The sequence below is a fragment of the Monopterus albus genome, unplaced genomic scaffold (assembly GCF_001952655.1).
Source record: "Monopterus albus unplaced genomic scaffold, M_albus_1.0 scaffold473.1, whole genome shotgun sequence".
Lineage (NCBI taxonomy): Eukaryota > Metazoa > Chordata > Actinopteri > Synbranchiformes > Synbranchidae > Monopterus > Monopterus albus.
In genome coordinates, this window is record NW_018128353.1 from 115,224 (window position 1) to 134,881 (window position 19,658).

Consider the following 19,658-nt stretch of genomic DNA (forward strand, 5'->3'; position numbering starts at 1 on the left):
TGCATTGTCCCTAATTCCCCTAATTACTTCTAAGAAAATTTCCTGCATAGGTCTTTGTGATTTTGCACTAATTTGCACTAATTATAAAGAATATTGGCTTTTGTTTGAAAGAAAAGTTCATTTTAAAACCAGAACCTTTAACAAAATTATTTTTTCATATATAAAACCCTGCCTTAATATAAATTTTAGCTGTTCAGCCAAACCTATGTGTTTCAACAGGCTATTATATCTTTGTCTGTATTTCTGTTATCAGAGTGGGTTCAAGACCACTGCTCCCAGTGAATCCAGTACAAGCACCAGTCAGGTCTTACAGCACAAGAGTTGGACTGAAGGAAGGAAGTTTGAGTTTATTTATCACGATAATGTTATAGATTTATTTTCTGGCTGTACTCACACAGTCTGTACAACAAACTGCTGCAGCTTTAAATTGCTCTACTAAACACATATGGCTCAGTTATTAACTGACTCAATCAAATCGACCTTTAGGGGGCGATGGGCTTCATAGAATGTCCTCCAAAAACTGGTCACATCTGCAACTTGTGTATCATTACCTCCAAGTACAAATCAGTTCAATTAAATAATTAGTTAACATCACAATGGAAATTTAATTATTGCTCTACTATTTCAGTATATAATTCATTTACTGGCTGATAAGTCTGCAGATGCCAATTGTATTACTAACAGTAAAATACTGTAGCTTTAATGTCTCTCTGACATATATTATGGTTCACCAGCATGTTATAAACACAACTGTGATGATTAAAAGTTTAGCAGAGTTATTGCTTTAGCTGTATGAACTGGAATGAACAGGCCATCAAAATACATGCTTTTTAAAGGGTTACTGTCGGCTCAGCACTTCTATGTGCATGTGGAAGGCACATTTTGACATGTTTTTAGTGTTAATGTTGTAGTTTGTATGATGAGGGAGGGACAGTGCCTCAGTGGTCAACAACAGGCTGGATCGACCTCCAGCCCAGGATGGAGTTTCTGCGTGGGCTTCCTTCTACAGTCCAAAGACGTTCAGCCAGGTGAAGCAGTAAATCAAAATTGCATGTAGATGTCATTGTTAGTCCAAATGTCTGGCTATCGGCTCTGATGCAGGACTGTTGTTTTAGGTGTCCTAGTTGACTGGCTCCTGTACTTTGGGTATTTTAGTCAGTGAACTCGAATTTCATTACAGGAAGAACACTCACAATACAGTTGTAATATTCACCAGATGGTCTTTTTAGCGACTTACAGGGACATCACATGGGTGCAGGGTAAGAAAAACTTGATTTAGTCAGGAAAACCTTCATTACTGTTAATACAAACTGTCACTGGTGCAAGAAGATACACTGTAAAAAGCAGACTACTGTTTTACTGCTGGCACTAGTATTGCTACAATATCACTTCCCAGCACATCTGAGCTCAGTGACTGGATGCTTGTGATGAGATGACACAAGTAACTTTACAGCAATGCAAATTTGAAAATTTGTGCAATTTTACTTTACAGCCTGATTAGTGTGGTTTGATTTAGTGAACACAGCCAAAAATCAAATTCACATTCCTTTGTTACAACATTCATGTCCATGCGCTCAGGCCGTGCTCGCCAGCAGATCATCCAGAATCCGCTCACACATGTACAGACAGCGCGGCACATGGAAGAACCCTGAAGAACACAAGAGAAACACAGTAGAGTTATGGTGTGAAGCGTCTGTCACTCAAGGTGTGAACCTGATTGATTTATGACTCTGACATCACACTTCAGAGTCTAAGCACCGCCTACTTTAGACACGTTGTTTCCTCCCACAGCAGAACCACCCATGCTGTTTACTGGACAATATTATTTTACAATGTGCATGTGTCTACAATAAAATCACACCTGGCATCAATAAATGGGAACAACAAGCTAGCCATCATGCTTTCATATCATCATCAAAGGATTATATTAGGCTCTCCCTAGCAACAGGTCCGACCCCCAGCACTGCTGAAAGCCATGTATGACAGGTCCTCTCAGCGCTGATCAATTTCAGGGTGAATTGCGGGCAGTGTTCGACCACCCCGACTAGGCCAGTAATGCAGCGCGGTGCCTGCTCGCCCTCCGCCAGGGACCGCGCAGTGCGGCTGAATTTGCTATTGATTTCCGTATTCTAGCAGCCGACACGGGGTGGAATAACACCGCCCTGAGCACCGCATTTATAAACGGGCTTAACGAGGGGCTAAAAGACGAGCTGGCCACCCGTGATGAACCAGCCAGTTTCGATGACCTAGTTTTGCTGGCTATCCGTATCGATAACTGACTGCGGGAGCGACGCCGAGAGCGAGGGCACCCCTCCATGCTGCGCCTGCGGCGGCAGTCAGTTGTAGATCCGGTATGTTGTCAAAAACCGGTACCTACAGGGAACCAGTCACCGCCCCATGAAGAGCCTATGCAGCTCGGCCGCACCCCCCTCTCAGCAGAGGAGAGGGCTAGACATCTGCCTGCTAACATATGCCTATACTGTGGGCAGCCAGGGCACCGCATTTCCCATTGTCTGGTACGGCCAAAAGGTCGCGGCCACCAGTAAACCCAGGGTGGTTGGTGGCCCAGTGTCAAGTCCCTGGCATATCCTCAACTTGTCTCCGTCTTCCCGCGCTTATCCGTTTCAATTCAGATTCCCTTGCTCTGACAGCCTTAGTGGACTCGGGGGCGGACGATAGTCTTATGGACCGTAATCTGGCAGACCAGCTCGGTCTACCGGCTGAACCACTTGACAAACCGGTAATTGCTTTAGATGGCCACTTTCTGGCAAAAAATAACGCATAGGACTCTACCTGTTCTCCTTGTCATCTCTGGAAACCACCAGGAAGAGATTAGTTTCAATATCATCAACGCCCCCCACTCACCTCTAGTCTTAGGTTTTACCTGGCTCACATGTCACAACCCACACATCGACTGGGCCGCTGGGACCGTGCTGGCATGGAGCTCGCACTGCGCTGCTCATTGTCTTTGGTCCGCTGTTCCTCCGACCACCGGTACCAACCACGATCCTGTCCCGGAACCGGTGGACCTCTCCCAGGTTCCACCAGCTTATCATGACCTTGGGGGGGTCCGTACGACTGCAGCATCGACCTCCTTCCTGGGGCCCCACTTCCATCCAGCCGGTTGTACAATCTGCCTAGACCAGAGAGGGAAGCCATGGAGCAGTACATCCACCAGTCCTTACAGTCTGGGCTTATCCAACCTTCTTCATCTCTGCTTGGGGCCGGCTTCTTTTTTGTCGGGAAAAAAAGATGGGTCCTTAAGGCCTTGTGTTGATTACCGTGGCCTTAACAACATCACAGTAAAAAACAAATACCCGCTTCCACTCTTAAACTCAGCATTCGACTCCCTCCAGGGAGCCACGATATTTACCAAACTCAACCTTCGTAATGCCTATCACCTTGTCCACATACGTGAAGAGGATGAATAGAAAACTGTGTTTAAGACACTGCTGGGACATTTCGAGTACCTAGTCATGCCCTTTGGGCTTACTAATGCCCCGGCTGTCTTTCAGAACCTCGTTAATGACATACTGCGTGATTTCCTCAACCGTTTTGTGTTCGTTTATCTCGACGACATTCTGATTTTTTCCTCATTCACCACAGAGCACACACTACATGTCAGGCAGGTGCTTCAGCAGCTCCTGGAGAACCAGCTTTATGTAAAAGCAGAGAAGTGCGAGTTTCACGCAAGCACGGTGAGCTTCCTGGGTTTCATAATTGAGCGGGGGATGATTAAAGCAGATCCAGGGAAGGTCCGCGCTGTTGCGGAGTGGCCGGTCCTCACCAACAGAAAGGAACTACAATGTTTCCTTGGGTTTGCTAACTTTTACAGGCGTTTCATAAGAAATTATAGCACCCTTGCAGCACTGCTCACCAAGCTGACATCCACCACCTCCAGGTTTAACTGGTCTACTAAAGCTGACATGGCCTTCCGACAACTCAAGGACAGATTCACCTCTGCTCCCATTCTCACATAGCCGGACCCCACTCGCCAGTTCATTGTTGAGGTGGACGCATCAGACACTGGGGTGGGAGCCGTACTCAGTCAAAGATCTGAACACGATAACACTGTTCACCCTTGTGCTTTCTTTTTTCGGCGACTCGCCCCGGCTGAACAAAATTATGATGTTGGTAACAGGGAGCTACTTGCCGTAAAACTCGCCCTAGAGGAGTGGAGATACCTCCTGGAAGGAGCTGCGGTTCCATTCATCGTATGGACTGACCATAAGAACTTGGCTCATCTCCAAACAGCTAAACGTCTCAACGCACAACAGGCGAAGAGGCACTTTTTTTTGATAGATTTAACTTCACTATCACTTACCGACTTGGCTCCAAAAGTCAAAAGCCTGATGCACTGTCACGGCAATTTGGCCCCACATCTGACTGTCACAAAGATAACACCATATTACCCAGATCCTGTGTTATCGCAGCTGTTACCTGGGACATCCTGCAGAAGATCACCAAAGCACAAGCAGGACAGCCAGACCCTGGGGGAGGTCCTCCCGGTTGCCTTTATGTACCTGACGCCGTGCGCTCTGATGTATTAAACTGGGCCCACACATCTCGGTTTTCCTGTCACCCAGGCATCAACCGCACACTAGCAGTGCTCAAACAACGTTTCTGGTGGCCCACCTTAGATCAGGATGTCCGGCAATATATTAAAGCTTGTGTAGCACCCTTCTCACTCTACCTAGGAGGGGCACCAACTAGACGAGTTAGAATGAGGGGTGCTTGGGTTTGTTTAATCAAAATTAAAATTGATAACCCCTATAACTAGTAAAAAGGACTCGTAGTATGGTGCTTGAGGAAGGAAGATAGACCCAGCGATGGCTTAAATAAGAACACACGACTTAGGCCGGATTTCTTAGAACAAGATAACTAAAACGACCTCTTGTGAGTACAAACCCAATGAGTACAATAAAGAATGATAAAGGCAATAACAAAAAGAACCAAGATTACCAGATCGGTTTCTACCAACTAAATGAAACGTAGGTGCTCTCTGAGTTAATTAGTAACTAACAATACCACTTAGGCAGTCCCAGTCGCCCCGTTTAATTATGTCCAGAACACCGTCTCAACAAAACACACAGTACTCAGTCACCTAAAAGTTACTCACGACACTCTTGGGGTTATCGTTGCAGGCCTGTTTCAAAGTTTTGAGTGCGACGCAATGCGGCGTCCTCACAATTTGAGTGCGATGCAATGCAATGTCCTCCCCAATTGGGTGCAATGCAATATGGCCTCCTCACAATTGGAGTGCGATGCCAAGTGAAGTCCTCACCAATTGAGTGCGCCGAACCATGAAAACTTTAACTATTAATTTAAACCCAGAGTACGATGCAAAAGAGATGACTCTTTCTCAGAGCCTCCTTTGGTAAACCACTACGTAAAATTTCGCCCCACTAACACATTCGGGGTCTAACCAGAGCCGGCTAACACGGCTAAAGCTAAGCGCCGCTCACTATCTTCAAAGTGAGTTTACTGTCTCCGCTTCACAGCTCCCACACGGCAAACCGGCTGGCTCCGCCGGCGAAACTTTGCCACAGCATCCGTGCCCGGCCCTGGGCAAATTTCTCCATCTCTTTTCCAGTCTTTTTTCTCTCCCTCTTTTCTCTCCCTCTGTTTTCTCTAACTCCTTGCAACTTCTTTTACACACCCCTCTCCCCCCAATCACAGCAGGTAACACAGATTGCCAGATTCCTTCGACCAATCACATTACTATGACTGCATAAAGAGGGTGAACCTAGTGTGGTAACCAATACAGCTTTCCCGGAATTGGCATTTACATCACAGATACAATTAAAGCTGTAGCTGTAACACAAATACAATTAAAACTGTAGCTGTAACAACACAAGCCATATTCATTTGTAAGAAGTACCAACCCAGTATTTGCCAACGGGCTACACTTGTCCTGTTTGTGCCCGCTCCAAAACTTCACACCAGCCTCCCTCCGGTTTATTACGGCCCCTGCCAATCCCCAGCCGTCCGTGGTCACACATAGCTATAGACTTCATTACGGGACTTCCCCCGTCTCAGGGCCAAATGGTCATTTTAACAATCATTGACCGTTTTTCTAAGGCGGCTCATTTTGTTGCACTGCCAAAACTATCCACCGCCCTAGAGACTGCTGAACTTTTAGTAACTCATGTTTTTCGTTTGCATGGTATTCCCCAGGACATTGTTTCTGACCGGGGATCTCAGTTCACTTCACAGGTGTGGAAGGCCTTCTGCACTGCCCTGGGTGCTACTGTCAGCCTGTCATCTGGCTTCCACCCCCAAACCAACGGGCAGGTGGAACGCCTTAACCAGGAACTCGAGGAAACCCTGCGATGCATCACCTCTGCTGACCCTTCATCCTGGAACCGGCACTTGGCATGGGTCGAGTACGCACATAATTTCCTGGTGAGTTCAGCATCCGGTTTGTCTCCCTTTGAGGTATTCCTAGGTTACCAACCCCCTCTCTTGCCCTCAGAGCAGGCAGATATAGCGGTCCTGTCAGTGCAGGTCCACCTGCAACGATGCCGTCACATGTGGCAGCGTCAGTGCAGGTCCACCTGCAACGGGGTACTGTTATGGTTACGGCCGAGTGTGCTTCCAGCACCTCGTCCGCATGCCCTGGTTCCATCAACAGCTCCGCCCCGACAGGTGCCGGAGTGCACTCCCGGCGACGAGGCACACCTGCTCCCAATTAGCGGAGCAGTACTTCAGGGGAGCGTTGGTGTGTCCTCGTCACCAGATGATCTTTCGACGTCCCGGTATCATCAGTCCGATCTAACTAACCTGCGTTTTCTCTTTTTTGTCTTGATGATCCCTGTGTTTTGCGTTTATCTGAACTGAACTCTGTATCGCCGTACAAGCGGCCTTTTGTTTTGTGCCAGTGGAAATCTCTTGGGGGTTATTGGACTGAACTATGGTTTTGGGGAGCTTGGGTTTTGTTTGCTTTTTTGCACTCTGCTGTCTCTTCGCTATCTGAACTTTTATTTAAGGATTATCCTGTGGAACAGTACACACCATCCCCGGCAACTCAGCTTCCCAGACGCCCCTTCCACGCTGGCGTTGAGCTGGGATGCACTCTCAAAAGCGGCGGGCCATGGCTTCCCACATCAGCGGATCCACGCACCGGCCAGCAGTCATCTCACCACCTCCTGCCTCCCCGCACAGCATCGTGCTTCATATCCAGGTTCCCATCATTATTTCCCACACAGTCAGTATTGATCTGCTTAGTCTGCTCATCCTCCTCTGTTCTCAATTTAGTGGCTGCTTCTGCCCGGGTTACTCACCGAGTGGTCCAGTCGACACAGCTCCCAGTCGCCCGTACCGGCCGTAACGTCTCCACTACTCCTTACACCTTCTGTTACCCTCCCTGATTAAAATCCTTGTTTTTCTCTGAAGTCTGTGTCCGAGTTCTGCACTTACTGGGTCCTCAGTTCATGGTCCTGATGGCTAGCGGGAACATGTTTGCCCCAAGTAGTTTAGTTAGATGTAAGGAATAATTCTTTTTAACATAGGTGGAGTTCTTGTTTCTCCACCAGCAGATTTATTTCACTGTCTGCTCCATCCCCACTGTGTCTCAACAGTGTGATGACTAAGCACATAGGCTGCAGTGGCCACTGTGTGAGTGTGTGTATCTGAATTAGCTGTCTTTTCTTTAATTAAATTAATACTGCAAATAATTATCTTCTTTTTGGAACCACACCTGCTTCACACCAACATACTTTCATTTTCAGGAAGTTCGCCCTGATAGAAAGAAAGTCACTTTCGGCTTTTCCCGTTTAGAGGTCGCCACAGCGAATCATCATGTTGATATTTGGCACGTGTTTCACGCCGGATGCCCTTCCTGACGCAACCCTGATTCAAACCCGGGGAGCGGTGAGAGCGCTGCACCTTAACCACTAGCCTACCAGGGACGGCCGAAGTTCACCCTGATAGTTTGGCTTAAATCTGAATTACGACGTGTTAAAAGTAGGTGGTGCTTAGACTCAGAAGCGTGACGTCAGAGTCAAAAATCAATTAGGTTCACACCTTGAATAACAGATGCCACTGCCCTGGGGCCCTAGATCACAGATATACTCTACAGTGTTGCTTACATTACCCACAATACAACATGACCCTGACCAGTTAGACATCCAGGTGTGTTATGCTAGTGGCAGCTAACGTAGGCTACAGTCTCTAACCTGCAACATTGGTGAGACAACTGAAATGTTTTTCTGCTGCTTTGGCATGCAGTTAGTTCTACGTCTCAGTTATGTTCTTACCTTTAAAGGGGCCACCTTTAAAATCCAGTGCCACTTTCCCTTCTTGTGTCAAATAGCCATACCACTCACCGTTCTTAGCATCAGGAAACTACACAGAATCAGACACACATACAGTATATTAGACCTACAGTCCATTCAAATAATCAATAATAATTAATCTCACTGTCAATGAATTGATATGTTGCATCAAGTCTGTTAATCTGTATACAAACAGAACTTTGTTGTTGGGAGTTATTTCCCGACAAAGAACAGTGTGTCCACTCTCCCAGCTATAGTGTGAGTTGGCAGATAGAGTGAGCACAGAGTCGACAACCTCATTTAGGCCTTTTCCACTTAATATAACGACCTGAAACTTAAGGTGTAGCCATTGTCACATGGTCTGCTGTTCTTTCCACTATACTCCACCCATTTTAGGATGAATGTACATTTTGGTCCTGCTCAGGATGTTAATAAAGCCAAGTTCAGTTCTTCTTAATGGGATAAAAAAACAACACATCAAATGCATAAAGTAACAGAGCCTGACATATGTTTAGAGATTTAGTTTAGTTTAGATGGTATATACACTTAGTGGTTTCACCATTTCACTGGCATAAGCTTCTGGTGTGTAAAACACACTGGAAACACTGAAAAGCAAAACCAAGGCCTTACAATTTCTTAAAGCTGCATTAACTAACTTCTCCCTCCAACTTTCTACCATTAACAGTGAAGTGAGAATCCAGCAAATTCAAGCAGTGTCCCCTCCTCTTCTCCCTCCATTCCTCTTTGCTCCTCCTGCTCTGATACTACATCATATGTGGTCAAGACAGCTGGAGAGTCAGGTAGCGCAACAGTAATAACCCGCTCCAGAACTAAGGTACATGGAACATAGAGCCCATGGCTTTCAGTGGCATTGCTGTGACATAATGTCAAATAAAGATATTGATGTTTTAGTGAAATGCATGGAGTTCAATCTTACATACTTGCCACACATAACCATGAGTTATATGTGAAACAAGAGAAATTTCATGTTACCCATTGATAGTTGAACAAACTCCTTGTTTTTCTAGTTGTGTTGATGGCGTAAATTTTAATAACTTCTCACTTAAATGCTACGTGGACTGCGGTGTTACTCTATGTCTGACATAGACTGGACCAAAACTGAGCAAAAATTTGCAAAATTACTTCATTTACGAATCCAACTTTCCACCAACTGGACATCAAAACACTAAGGTTACAGTCAGTTGGAATGACTGCAAATTACAACCAGAATAATTCAATACAAAAGTACAAAATTGAAATGTTAACATTAGCTTGCTAATGATGTCGACCTATACACATTAGCCAGCTACAGTACTTGCATGTCTAGCAGGAAGAAAGCCACATCTGCCTCAAATGTTATTAGTGTTTTGGATGCTTTTACTGCTCTCCATCTCTGACATGCCAAACTGATGTTAACCCTGGTTTTGCCTCGTTCTTTGTCACACTCTTTTTCTGTGCTACACAGCCTCTTGGATCTAACAGCTCCACTCCCATCCTGGGTTGTACCTGCACAGGGAGCCTCCACTGCACATCTCTGAAATGAGCCATGCTGGTTTGAAAAACGCATCTTATAATCTTGGATCAGAGGGGGTGTAGAAGAAGCTCTGTGCAGATTTAACAACACTGGCCATAGAAGGAAGCGGAGTGGGGTGGGAGTTAGTACAGCAGGGAGAAAACACTTCTAAATGATTCTTTACTTGATTTATCTGAATTTGTGCTAAATCTTAGTTAATGCACACTTTAAGGCTGATGTTATATGAAGCACCAAGTCAGGAATCATAATTTAATTTATCTTTTATTCAACCAGGTAAAATCTCATTGATATTAATCAATAAAGTTCCCCTAGTGCAAAAGAGCAAGCTGTACTGTAACAATAAGACTGATGCTGCACACAGTCACTGCACATGGCTGTTGTTCATCAACAAACCAGACCCAGCACTAAAGTCTCTCTGAAACCACAAACAATTAGTTTTACATTTCTGCTTGTGTATAGTTAAACTAATGACATGCAACAAGTTAACCTGCAATCTTTAAAGGTGTTGGACAGGGACAGTTTTGCTGTTTCCCCTTCCTTAATGTTTAACTAAACTAACCATGTCCTGACTCCAGCTCTGTCCTGAGCTCAGGTATGAGATTCATCTGAAATTCTCACTCGCATAAAAAAAGAAAATAAGAGCATTTCCCAAAATGTACAACTATACCTCACAGTAAGTAATGAAAAATGTATAGTTGTCCAACTGGTGCACAGTGATGGCAGTGTACACTCACATGGCTGAAAGTGTATTCATAAACCTGCGAAAATCTCTCCAGCAACTCTGGCTTCTTGGTTTGACTGTAGGCCATCAGGAAGGCGATGAGAGCCTCACAGTGAGGCCACCACAGCTTCATACTCCACTCCAACTGGTCAGACACACAAGCACTGTCAGACAGTCCGATCCCATGCACTTTATAAAGCTTAGTGATCACCCAAATGCAAACAATATCTACTATTATAAACAAAATGGAACAGCATCCACTTTCTAAAGGATGTGCATGTGCACACTGTAGCTGACTGATTTACTTGTGTGGGGCAGTGACCATCCACATCCAGGAAATAGAAGAGGCCACCATGCTGTTTATCCCAGCCGTACTGATAAGGAAGCTCCACAAACTTGTTAATGGCAGTCCTCTGGAGCTCCTCATCCCCCAGCTTTGCACTGTAGTCAATCAGAAACCAGCCTGCTTCCAGTGCATGGCCTGAATCAGCACAGGTTAGCAAATGGATAGAGCACAGAAAAGTGTTGTGGTAAGTAACTAAGTACAGGAAAGAGTTTGACCTCAGCGTTCCCATGCTGCTGTCTGGCCAGTAGGCAGTGGAGTGTTTACCTGGGTTCTGCAGGCGGCCCTGGCAACCTGGCAGCTCTGCTCCATCCAGTGACACATTTTCTAAAATAGCAGTGCCATTTCTCTGGAGTGAGTTACAGAAGATGAAAAAATAAATTTTATAATCATCATATTAAACTACTTACATATCTGCTAATAAAGAATCACAGTTAAACTGTAAACTGAAATATAAAAACCAGAACAACAACACAGAACGTCCATGCTGTGCTACTGCAACTCTGAAGCTCTGCCTGAAGTAGCAAGTTTGGCATTTTATTGCTGAGAATTTATAACAGTTTGGAACACAGTGAGGATACAAATGAATAACGGAGCAGTGGACTCGCTGCAGGAGCGTTCAACTTTCTGTTGATGGTTTTATATTGTTTTTACTGTGATTCTTGTCCTCGTTGAAATTCACTTGTATTTTTAAACAGCACAAATACAAAGCAAATTACATTCCCCACAATCAGTAGGTCAGCTTGTAGAGACCAAACAAATCTGGTGAACTTTGGCATGTAAATTCATTAGCAACTCAGCTAGCTAAAAAAGAAATTGTGGACCAGCTACAGTAGCTCACCACCAACTAGCCCTGTGAGACTTCATCAAAGAAGTACTGGACACTCAAAAGATACATTTTTTGTGAAATAGTCTTTTAAACAAGCTGACCCAAATCTTATCACTTTATAAAGCATAGTAACAAACTGCCCTTGTCATTTTATAACTCTAACAAGTCATTTAAAGCACAAAGTATCAGTCTTGTTTTTGTTCTGTGTCCCTACCTGGATGTGCTGTAGAATCTGTTGTACACACCAGCTGCCCAGGTCTCTGTACTTCTGAATCACCTCCTGCCCCCGGCCTTCAGTCAGCTGTTGCACCAGACACAACAGCATCATGGGAACTGCCATGCTGTTGGTGGGAACGTCTCCAGGAAGCTGGGGCCGGCCCAGACCTGATGAGTCCACCTGAACCCAGTAGATCAACTGCTCCATCATCTGTTCAGCCTCCAGCTAGTAACACAATAGAGCAGCAGTGTGATAATGTGGTGTAATGTAGGATCGTGTACAGGCATGTTTACACACATATGAATCCTTCAGTATTACTAAGCCTCATATAAGCTGTCTCTACATAATACAAAGTAATGTAATGTAACAAGTTAGTACACTCCTGCTTAATTCACACTGTGCTCCAGTCACTTGAACCATGTATTTTAAAAACACTGGTGCTGATTCTGTAATGCAACAATTAACTTCCATATTTTAGGCATGTATTTTTCATGTTTCTTTTATGTTCATATTTTCTCGTGTACTTTAGAACCATGAAATTGGATAATAATATTCACAGTGCCTGAAAATCTCAATCTTAATGACTTGAGGGTCCCCTGACTTTGCAACTGTTGCCACCATAGTTTTGACATTTTTTGTTCTAATCATCTTAATGTTTGACTGGTTTGCCATGAACTTTGGTACGGGCAAGAACGACATGAGGGAACTTTTCATGTAGCACCACCAACAGGTCACAAGTGAAATAGCTACTAAAGGCTGGGCAACATTTGGGACAGATATTTACAGTGCTATGCAGATGAACCTTAACACAGCTAATTTGTCATTGTAAAACTAATGCCATCAACCCAAGGTGTTTAATTTAGATGAGCAATACAATAAACTGAGATGGTGACCATGTCAACACACTACTTATATCAGCACGTTTCCATCGTCATTATGAGCGTGTTAGCATGCTGCAGCATGCACTGTCTCAAAGTACACGTTCACAGAGTTGCTAGTATGGCTATTGACTCTTAGGGCAGAGACACACTAATCCGACGTGGAAGAACTAGCAGCGAGGAAGGCCGACCTTCATGTTGTCCCATATCGGATTTGTCTAAGCCAGCCGAGTTCTAAAAGTAACACTTGAACACACTGCACTGACTACAGCCAACGGCGGACTAGCACCTATGTTCTGCGTATGCGTGACAGCAACAACTCCCCCTACCAGCAGGTGGCGGTATCTGTATTCAGAGAGGGAAAGAAGAAGAGCTAGAATACGGAAGTGATTAATGAAAACATTCTTGGCAAATGCTTTCGCTCAAAGCACCGCTCGTCAACAACAGCTGCTGTTTATAGCTGCTTCTAATCGAGAATATATTTGATAAGAAGCTGCAAATGACAGTGCCTTAGTCTTTTATATGTGGAAGAAGAAAGGAGGCTGCGGAGTCGAGAAACAAAGAGAAGCCACACCAAATGGATGAAATCATGGATACTACACTAACAGGTTGATGGAGCTTTCCCGAACCGGTGTCTTCTCACACATTGACTCACCAAGTTCAACAATCAATCGGAGTGGTCTGTCTCTCTTTTGTCAACAAGGCCCGACCGTAGACGCAGGTTCCACACGTTATCATTGCGAAACTAATGCCATGTTTATTCAACATGTTGAATTGGCTGAAAAGCCGCTGACGAAGACGGACTTGTGCCAACAGTGCAGGATACACCGGGAAGATGAGCCCCAACAGATCCTCACTGGTGGCCGACGTCCGACCGTAGGCTTGGTGCGTCTCCACCCTTCGTTTTACCAAAACAATATACAACCATCACCAGAAAGTGATTTATGCCCTGGACAGACATTTCACATGCAGCCTGTTTTTATTATTAACAGGTGTACGGTACAGATGTCATGGCGTTAACACGCACATTAATCTGTACTGTCAGAATGAAAATCGGTTGTCAAATTGTTTTGTCCCTGTATGGGGTAACTCCATTTTGTTATGACTCACATTTTTAAATATTTCAAACTCATTGCATTGCATTTATGGTGCAACAGGTGCATTTATGAATGAACACAGAAGCTACAGTAAAAGTATAATCAGCCAATCAGCCTCCTAAATTGAACTAAAATGAAAAAAACACGTTAAAATTCAACTGTAAATTGACCACAGCATATGAAATATACAAAGTAAAATTAATATTTTTAATTTACTATCAGTATATTCAGATACATGTTCAGATAAAGGCCTTCTTCACTGTGGCTCCCAAAATGTGTTAACTACATATCACTACGTTTATTAACAGTGAGTACTGAATTTTGGTTGATGATGTCAAAAGTTATATTGTAAGAGAAAGTTTTATGTTGTTTGTCACTCTGTCACAAAAGTCAGTATGAGATGAGAGAAATTTCTGGGGAAGTAAAATCCACATTTGCAAAAATAGGGAACTGGTTCTATTAGTTGTTTTTTTTTTTGTTTTTTTTAAACTTCACCATCTGTTTCTATTTCTGAAAGTAGCACAAATTGGTCCAGGGCAAGTTTTTATTAAACCTTGCTCTGGACCAAGAGCTGGGGCTCTGGGCACTAGAGGAGAGGTCAGGAGAATCAAGATCATAAAGGTGGTACAGTTGATGTATAAATAACTTTAGCATTACTATGATATGTATTGTTTTAGCTATACCTGCATGTCCTTGTCACCAGTGACCCTGCTCAGTTCATCCATGGCCATAATGTAGAAACACTCACTGAATATTGTCCTCTGGATTTTAACAGCTTTACCGTCTCTTGTTAAGCAGAAGGCACATTTCCACTGACCACTGCTGCTGGACACACGAGCAAACTTTCTGAGGAATGCTCCTCCTAAGATGCAAACAGAACATTATAACATTATGATTAGACATCAATATAAAGCCCTTTTCAGACATGCAAGCATCACTTCATCTAGTCGCACTGATCTGTTAAAGCTGTTTTCATTCAAAGAAGGGTGGCGTATGTAAATGTTTGCTGTGGCTTTATTCTGACATGCCAGCAAGACTGAAAAGCTACATCGTGGGCATTTTTTTAAACATCTTTCACATGACAACAACAGTCAACAGAACCTATGCTTCTCTGTGCAGATTTGCTAGTGTTATGCTAAACCTTTTAAAACTTCCCAGCTAACATCATAAATAAATGGTGGACAAGCAAAAAGCATAGTTGTTTTTTGTAGCTCCTATAAAGGAGACACTATGATGATCTGAGGTTTCCACCCAACCCTGAGGATAATTAGCAGAGCAAACAGTCATGGTTGCCATTAATCACCTGACTGTGCAGCACCATCTGTTTCTGTTAAAAATGTTTACCAGTAGATTTGTGACATTTTGAAAAGTTCAACGACATCACAACATCTAGACCTTTAAAGCGAAAATACACCCAAGGTCCATGCAGTGTAAGCATGAGGCTATAGGATTGACATGTAAGTCACTAACTGGACAGTTTTGGTGTCACTACGTGACCTCATGGGAAATCATTAGTGATCGACAGCAAGTCATTCTGTTCTTTACTGATCTCTCCCATTTTAACTGAACCAAACAGGTCAGGGGTGAATGCACCTTTAGCCGTGTCAGTGGAAAGTGGAAAGTTTGGCCTTATGCTGATGCCAAATGAAGGGAGATTAGGATTCATGTTCTGGGGACCATGAATATCCATAACAGTAAATGTCATGTCAATCAGGCAAGAAAGTGTTACTTTATCTTGGTCTGGTTGAAAGTGGTGCTGCCAAAACCACTGCTAGTTTTTAATGAATCCAAACTGCTCTTTGCAGTGGATTTGGACTTAACAGATCAAGCTCAATATGGACACACCAGCTTTTGCTGCTTCAAGGATTTCAGGCTTGTGGAAGCGATCCATGGTTTGGTACAGGCGGCAATACATCCACACCTGTGAAAGAAACAGGCTAGAATAGTCACGTACTGTACATGTGATGATCACATTTCAGATTTTTGATTTACACCGGCAGTATCAGTACAGAGAGTTACCTGTCTACCCTGCAGCCAGACGTACTTCAGTTCATCATAAACCTTTCCATCTCTCCCAATACAAGTAAAGAAGCCTCTGAAACAGAAAGCAGAGACTCAAGTTCATCACAAGGATGCATGAATGTATAAACAGCTGTACGCAACTGCTTGGCATGCAAGTTGAATGCATTGCTTTACAAAGCCATGAGCTGACATTATTTTCATTTAAGAGCATTCAAGTGTAACTACAGTACCCATGTATAGTGTCATGAGAATATCTGAGCCAGAAGTTCACTACGTTGTCCAGTTCTGTGCGAATCTGCTCTCGAAACTTCTCCAGTTTCACCATCACAGCCATCTTTCCTTTCAAAAAATCTGTTTGTGGTAAAAGATATGGACACATGACACTTTGTTTCCTTTATACATAATATATTATGGAATGTAAATCAAAACTTGCAGTTTAAGGAAAAGATGTTCTGGTACATGTGATAAATTATTTACAACAAAAGTGTCCTTGTTAGAGAGTAAATAGGAAAAAGCTTGCTGCCGTCCTCAGCCGTATGTAGTAGAATTCCCTTGTGATTATTTGGCTGTCACTGTTGTCTCAGTAAAGACTGTTATGGCCACACTGCGTAGATTTCTGTGCCCCAGCTCAGCGTTCTGAGTTGCAGCTTTTTATCTGCCTCAATTTCTTTTTCTAGGGCTCTATCTTATTTAAAACATTAACTTGAGTGGCTTTATTGAAACAGTTACTCTCTGATAATGTGACATTTAACACTATTTAGTTGTTTTGTTTTGTTTTTATGAAATGTTAGTGAGACATGTGGACAGTGTGCTGTGTTGATTATTCAATTACTAATATACGTTCAGGATGTTCTGAATGTATGTTGAAATAAATATTTTCATAAAGATTAATGTCCGTACATGTTTACCTTTACCAGTAGTTGTTTCAGTTTCAGTAGCAGTAGTATGACGAAGGAACAGTGAGCTAAACGAGGGAAGGTCATGAAGCTCTAATGTGGCCCAGTAGAGCTTTATGTCTAGAGGAACTCCCCTGCAACCCGCCGACCAGCACAGCCCCTTGCATTAAAACACAGCAGGGAGTTGCATTTTTACTGGATCAGTCTGAATGCCCAGTGAAGAACTAAAGTACACTATCTGATGACTTAGTGATAAGTGTTAATAACTGATTGTACAGGTCTAGTCCACATTTTAATAGTCTATAGCAATATGAAAGGAGCCAATCTCCATAATGTGTATTTTTAGTTTTGATGAGTACACTAGTAGGATACTTTACTTTTAACTTGACACGCATAACTTCACTTAGAAAAACCTATAGCTATTTTACTTTTAGGATAAGTGCGTCTGTTGCCAAGTATTAACAAGTGTGAACATTATTTCTGTGTTTAATGAAAGAAGACAGCCGTTAATGCCTAAGGCTCCACGCACAAACCGGAAGTGTCATCTTATTTCTGCTGACTTGACGTATGTTAAACCATCAAGCATCAGTAGTCTTGTGAGCAGGTTAGCTTTATATTAGTTTTAAAGTGAACAAGCTGTTGACTTCTTATCGTTTGGTCTTGTTAAAACCCGAGAACGATTCCCCTGCTGTCAGTCACACATTGCACCGTGTAGCCTATCGGAGATGCAGCCTGTCCTGCTCATCACGTACAATTAATTCCCTTTTAGCAACAGGAAGAATTCAGCCCAGACAAAACCTGCAAATAGCCCATGCTCTTACCCTTTGGGTGCACGTACAGATCCGACAGCGAAGACGTTGTGCAGCGTGCTAAGTGCGTCCGCTCCCCGTTTGTGTGCGCCACTTATCATATGACCGCTACTACTACAGCGGCTCGGGAAGAGGAAGTGAAAGGATCCCAGCGCTCCCACTGATGAGCACGGGATGCGGCTGTCAGAAGACCGGAATCCGCACATGTAGCATAAAATGTAGATGACTCGACTGTTTTTAGGCTCCTGGAGGACAGAGTCCAGGAAGTGGAGTGGAGTGAGGCGAAGTGAGGGGGAGCGACACATTTCATTATTTCTTGAAACAATGTGGAGCACAGTGGCCCACATCCTAACCAACGATTCATACAATTTATTTGAAGCATCAGAAAATAGGACTAACGTTTATACTTCTATAAATGTAAACCAATAAGCAGGTAACATGTTTAGGCTATTTAAGATATTGATTGTAAGAAACTTAGTGAAGGCTTATCAAAAAATAAATAAAAGAAAAAAAAACCTCAGAGGGCGACTTGGTGCCCTGTCAGAGATATTAAAACACACACACACACAATGTAAAAAAGAAGGTTATTAAAACTATTTTTGAACCAGTTGCCCTTCCCATGTGTTTCTGACACTGTGCATGAGCTATTTTAACAGTGCATTTTCTGGAGTGGACTGAGCAGCACAGACTCCTCAGTAGTCGTTTTTGTGCAACAGCAAAAACTGATGTTCCTGATTCAGTAGTCTATAACCAGAACCACTGTTACACAAAGTGTTCGACCTGACTTGTGTCAGAATACAAATTTTAGCAACAACTTTTTTTACAATAGCAGCACGTTGCAATCTGCACTATATGGCCCATTATTAGCACAAACCATCAGAAAATAAAGAAAAAGTTATAACTTGTATATTTGGTAAACTGTATATTCTTACAGTATTGACCAATAACCAGCAGATGGCAGCATAGCTTCCTCTTCTACTTTATTTATTACTTTAAAGGGCATTACACAGCCGGGACGATATAAAATATTACCACAAAAGACATAAAAACACTTAAAAAAAAGCATGACAGCACATAGTTCACAGTCATAGCAATAATCATGCACAGTACCAAAAGCACAGATCTTCATAGAGCTGACACACGCTACTGTATTGTACGACAGTGCACATAGTGTAACACAGCACTGGCCTTCCTCACTTGCTACTGGTTTGTTGCCTGTGTTGCATATGTGCACTACTGATCAGAACCCTTTTTTGTTGACAATGTCGAGTCACTAAAAATGCAATAAAAAAACTGTGCAGGAGATATTGTATGTTAATAATGGCTTTAAATCATCAACTCTGCAGCTGGGACTCACGTGGAAGGTGCCGCTGAGGGGACATGCTGCTCTGACTCCTCCGGAGACCTTCAAAGAGATACTGGACTGTTAGTGAATGCAAAAATAATACATAATAATTGCATGACCATTATTAGAATAAAGTAGCACTAATCAATATGTCACTACACCTGCTCACATTAACTTTGCTGAATTGAAAAGAGCTCCAGACAGCTGCAGTTAGAGACCAGCTGGTGAACCTAGTGGAGCTTTTAGCAGCTAAAAAGACAAATATATTTTTTCAGGAGTTGGTGGAGGTGAACACAAACACAGCGCCAAATGAGTGAAATTGTTGTAGCCATATAAACTTTATAAGTTGATGTGTGTACAGTTTGTGTCACTGCTTATGAGTGGCCAAAACAATCAGTAATGGTGGGTTTAATTAAAAGTCCTGTGCGGCCAAACCTCTCGGCCCGACAGAGGCCTAAACCTGACCAACGTGGCTGCCAAATGATTCGTGATAAATGGCATGCCAAATCCAGTTCCAAGGGCCACTACGAGTCCAAAAGGCAAACCCCGCCTGCATGGGTGACACTAACAGAAGACTGTATCTGTTACCACTATCTTCTTTCCCTCTCAATCCCTCAGTCTGGTGTTGGCGAATTTGACTTTAAATTTCTGAACCTTTTCATGGCTCTGCCTCATTACTATCTCTGACCCT

At 43.4% G+C, this 19,658-nt stretch overlaps 1 protein-coding gene across 2 annotated transcripts; it reads right to left on the bottom strand.

Annotated features, from left to right (window-relative positions):
- Nucleotides 1-327: 327 nt before the first annotated feature.
- renbp (renin binding protein) lies at nt 328-17,895 on the bottom strand. Of its 2 annotated transcripts, none has more exons than XM_020587688.1 (11): nt 16,826-16,966; nt 16,148-16,268; nt 15,915-15,990; nt 15,741-15,816; nt 14,579-14,757; nt 11,918-12,145; nt 11,142-11,223; nt 10,837-11,012; nt 10,545-10,676; nt 8,259-8,346; nt 328-1,648 (listed from the first exon to the last, which is right to left on the bottom strand). In XM_020587688.1, the coding sequence occupies exons 2-11, from the start codon at nt 16,249-16,251 to the stop codon at nt 1,575-1,577; spliced, it is 1,215 nt and encodes a 404-aa protein (XP_020443344.1). In that variant the 5' UTR covers nt 16,252-16,268; nt 16,826-16,966; the 3' UTR covers nt 328-1,574. The 2 variants fall into 2 exon arrangements, with proteins under 2 accessions (XP_020443344.1, XP_020443343.1); XM_020587687.1 differs by lacking the exon at nt 16,826-16,966 and adding an exon at nt 17,635-17,895 and having other exon boundaries at nt 1,204-1,648.
- Nucleotides 17,896-19,658: the final 1,763 nt, after the last annotated feature.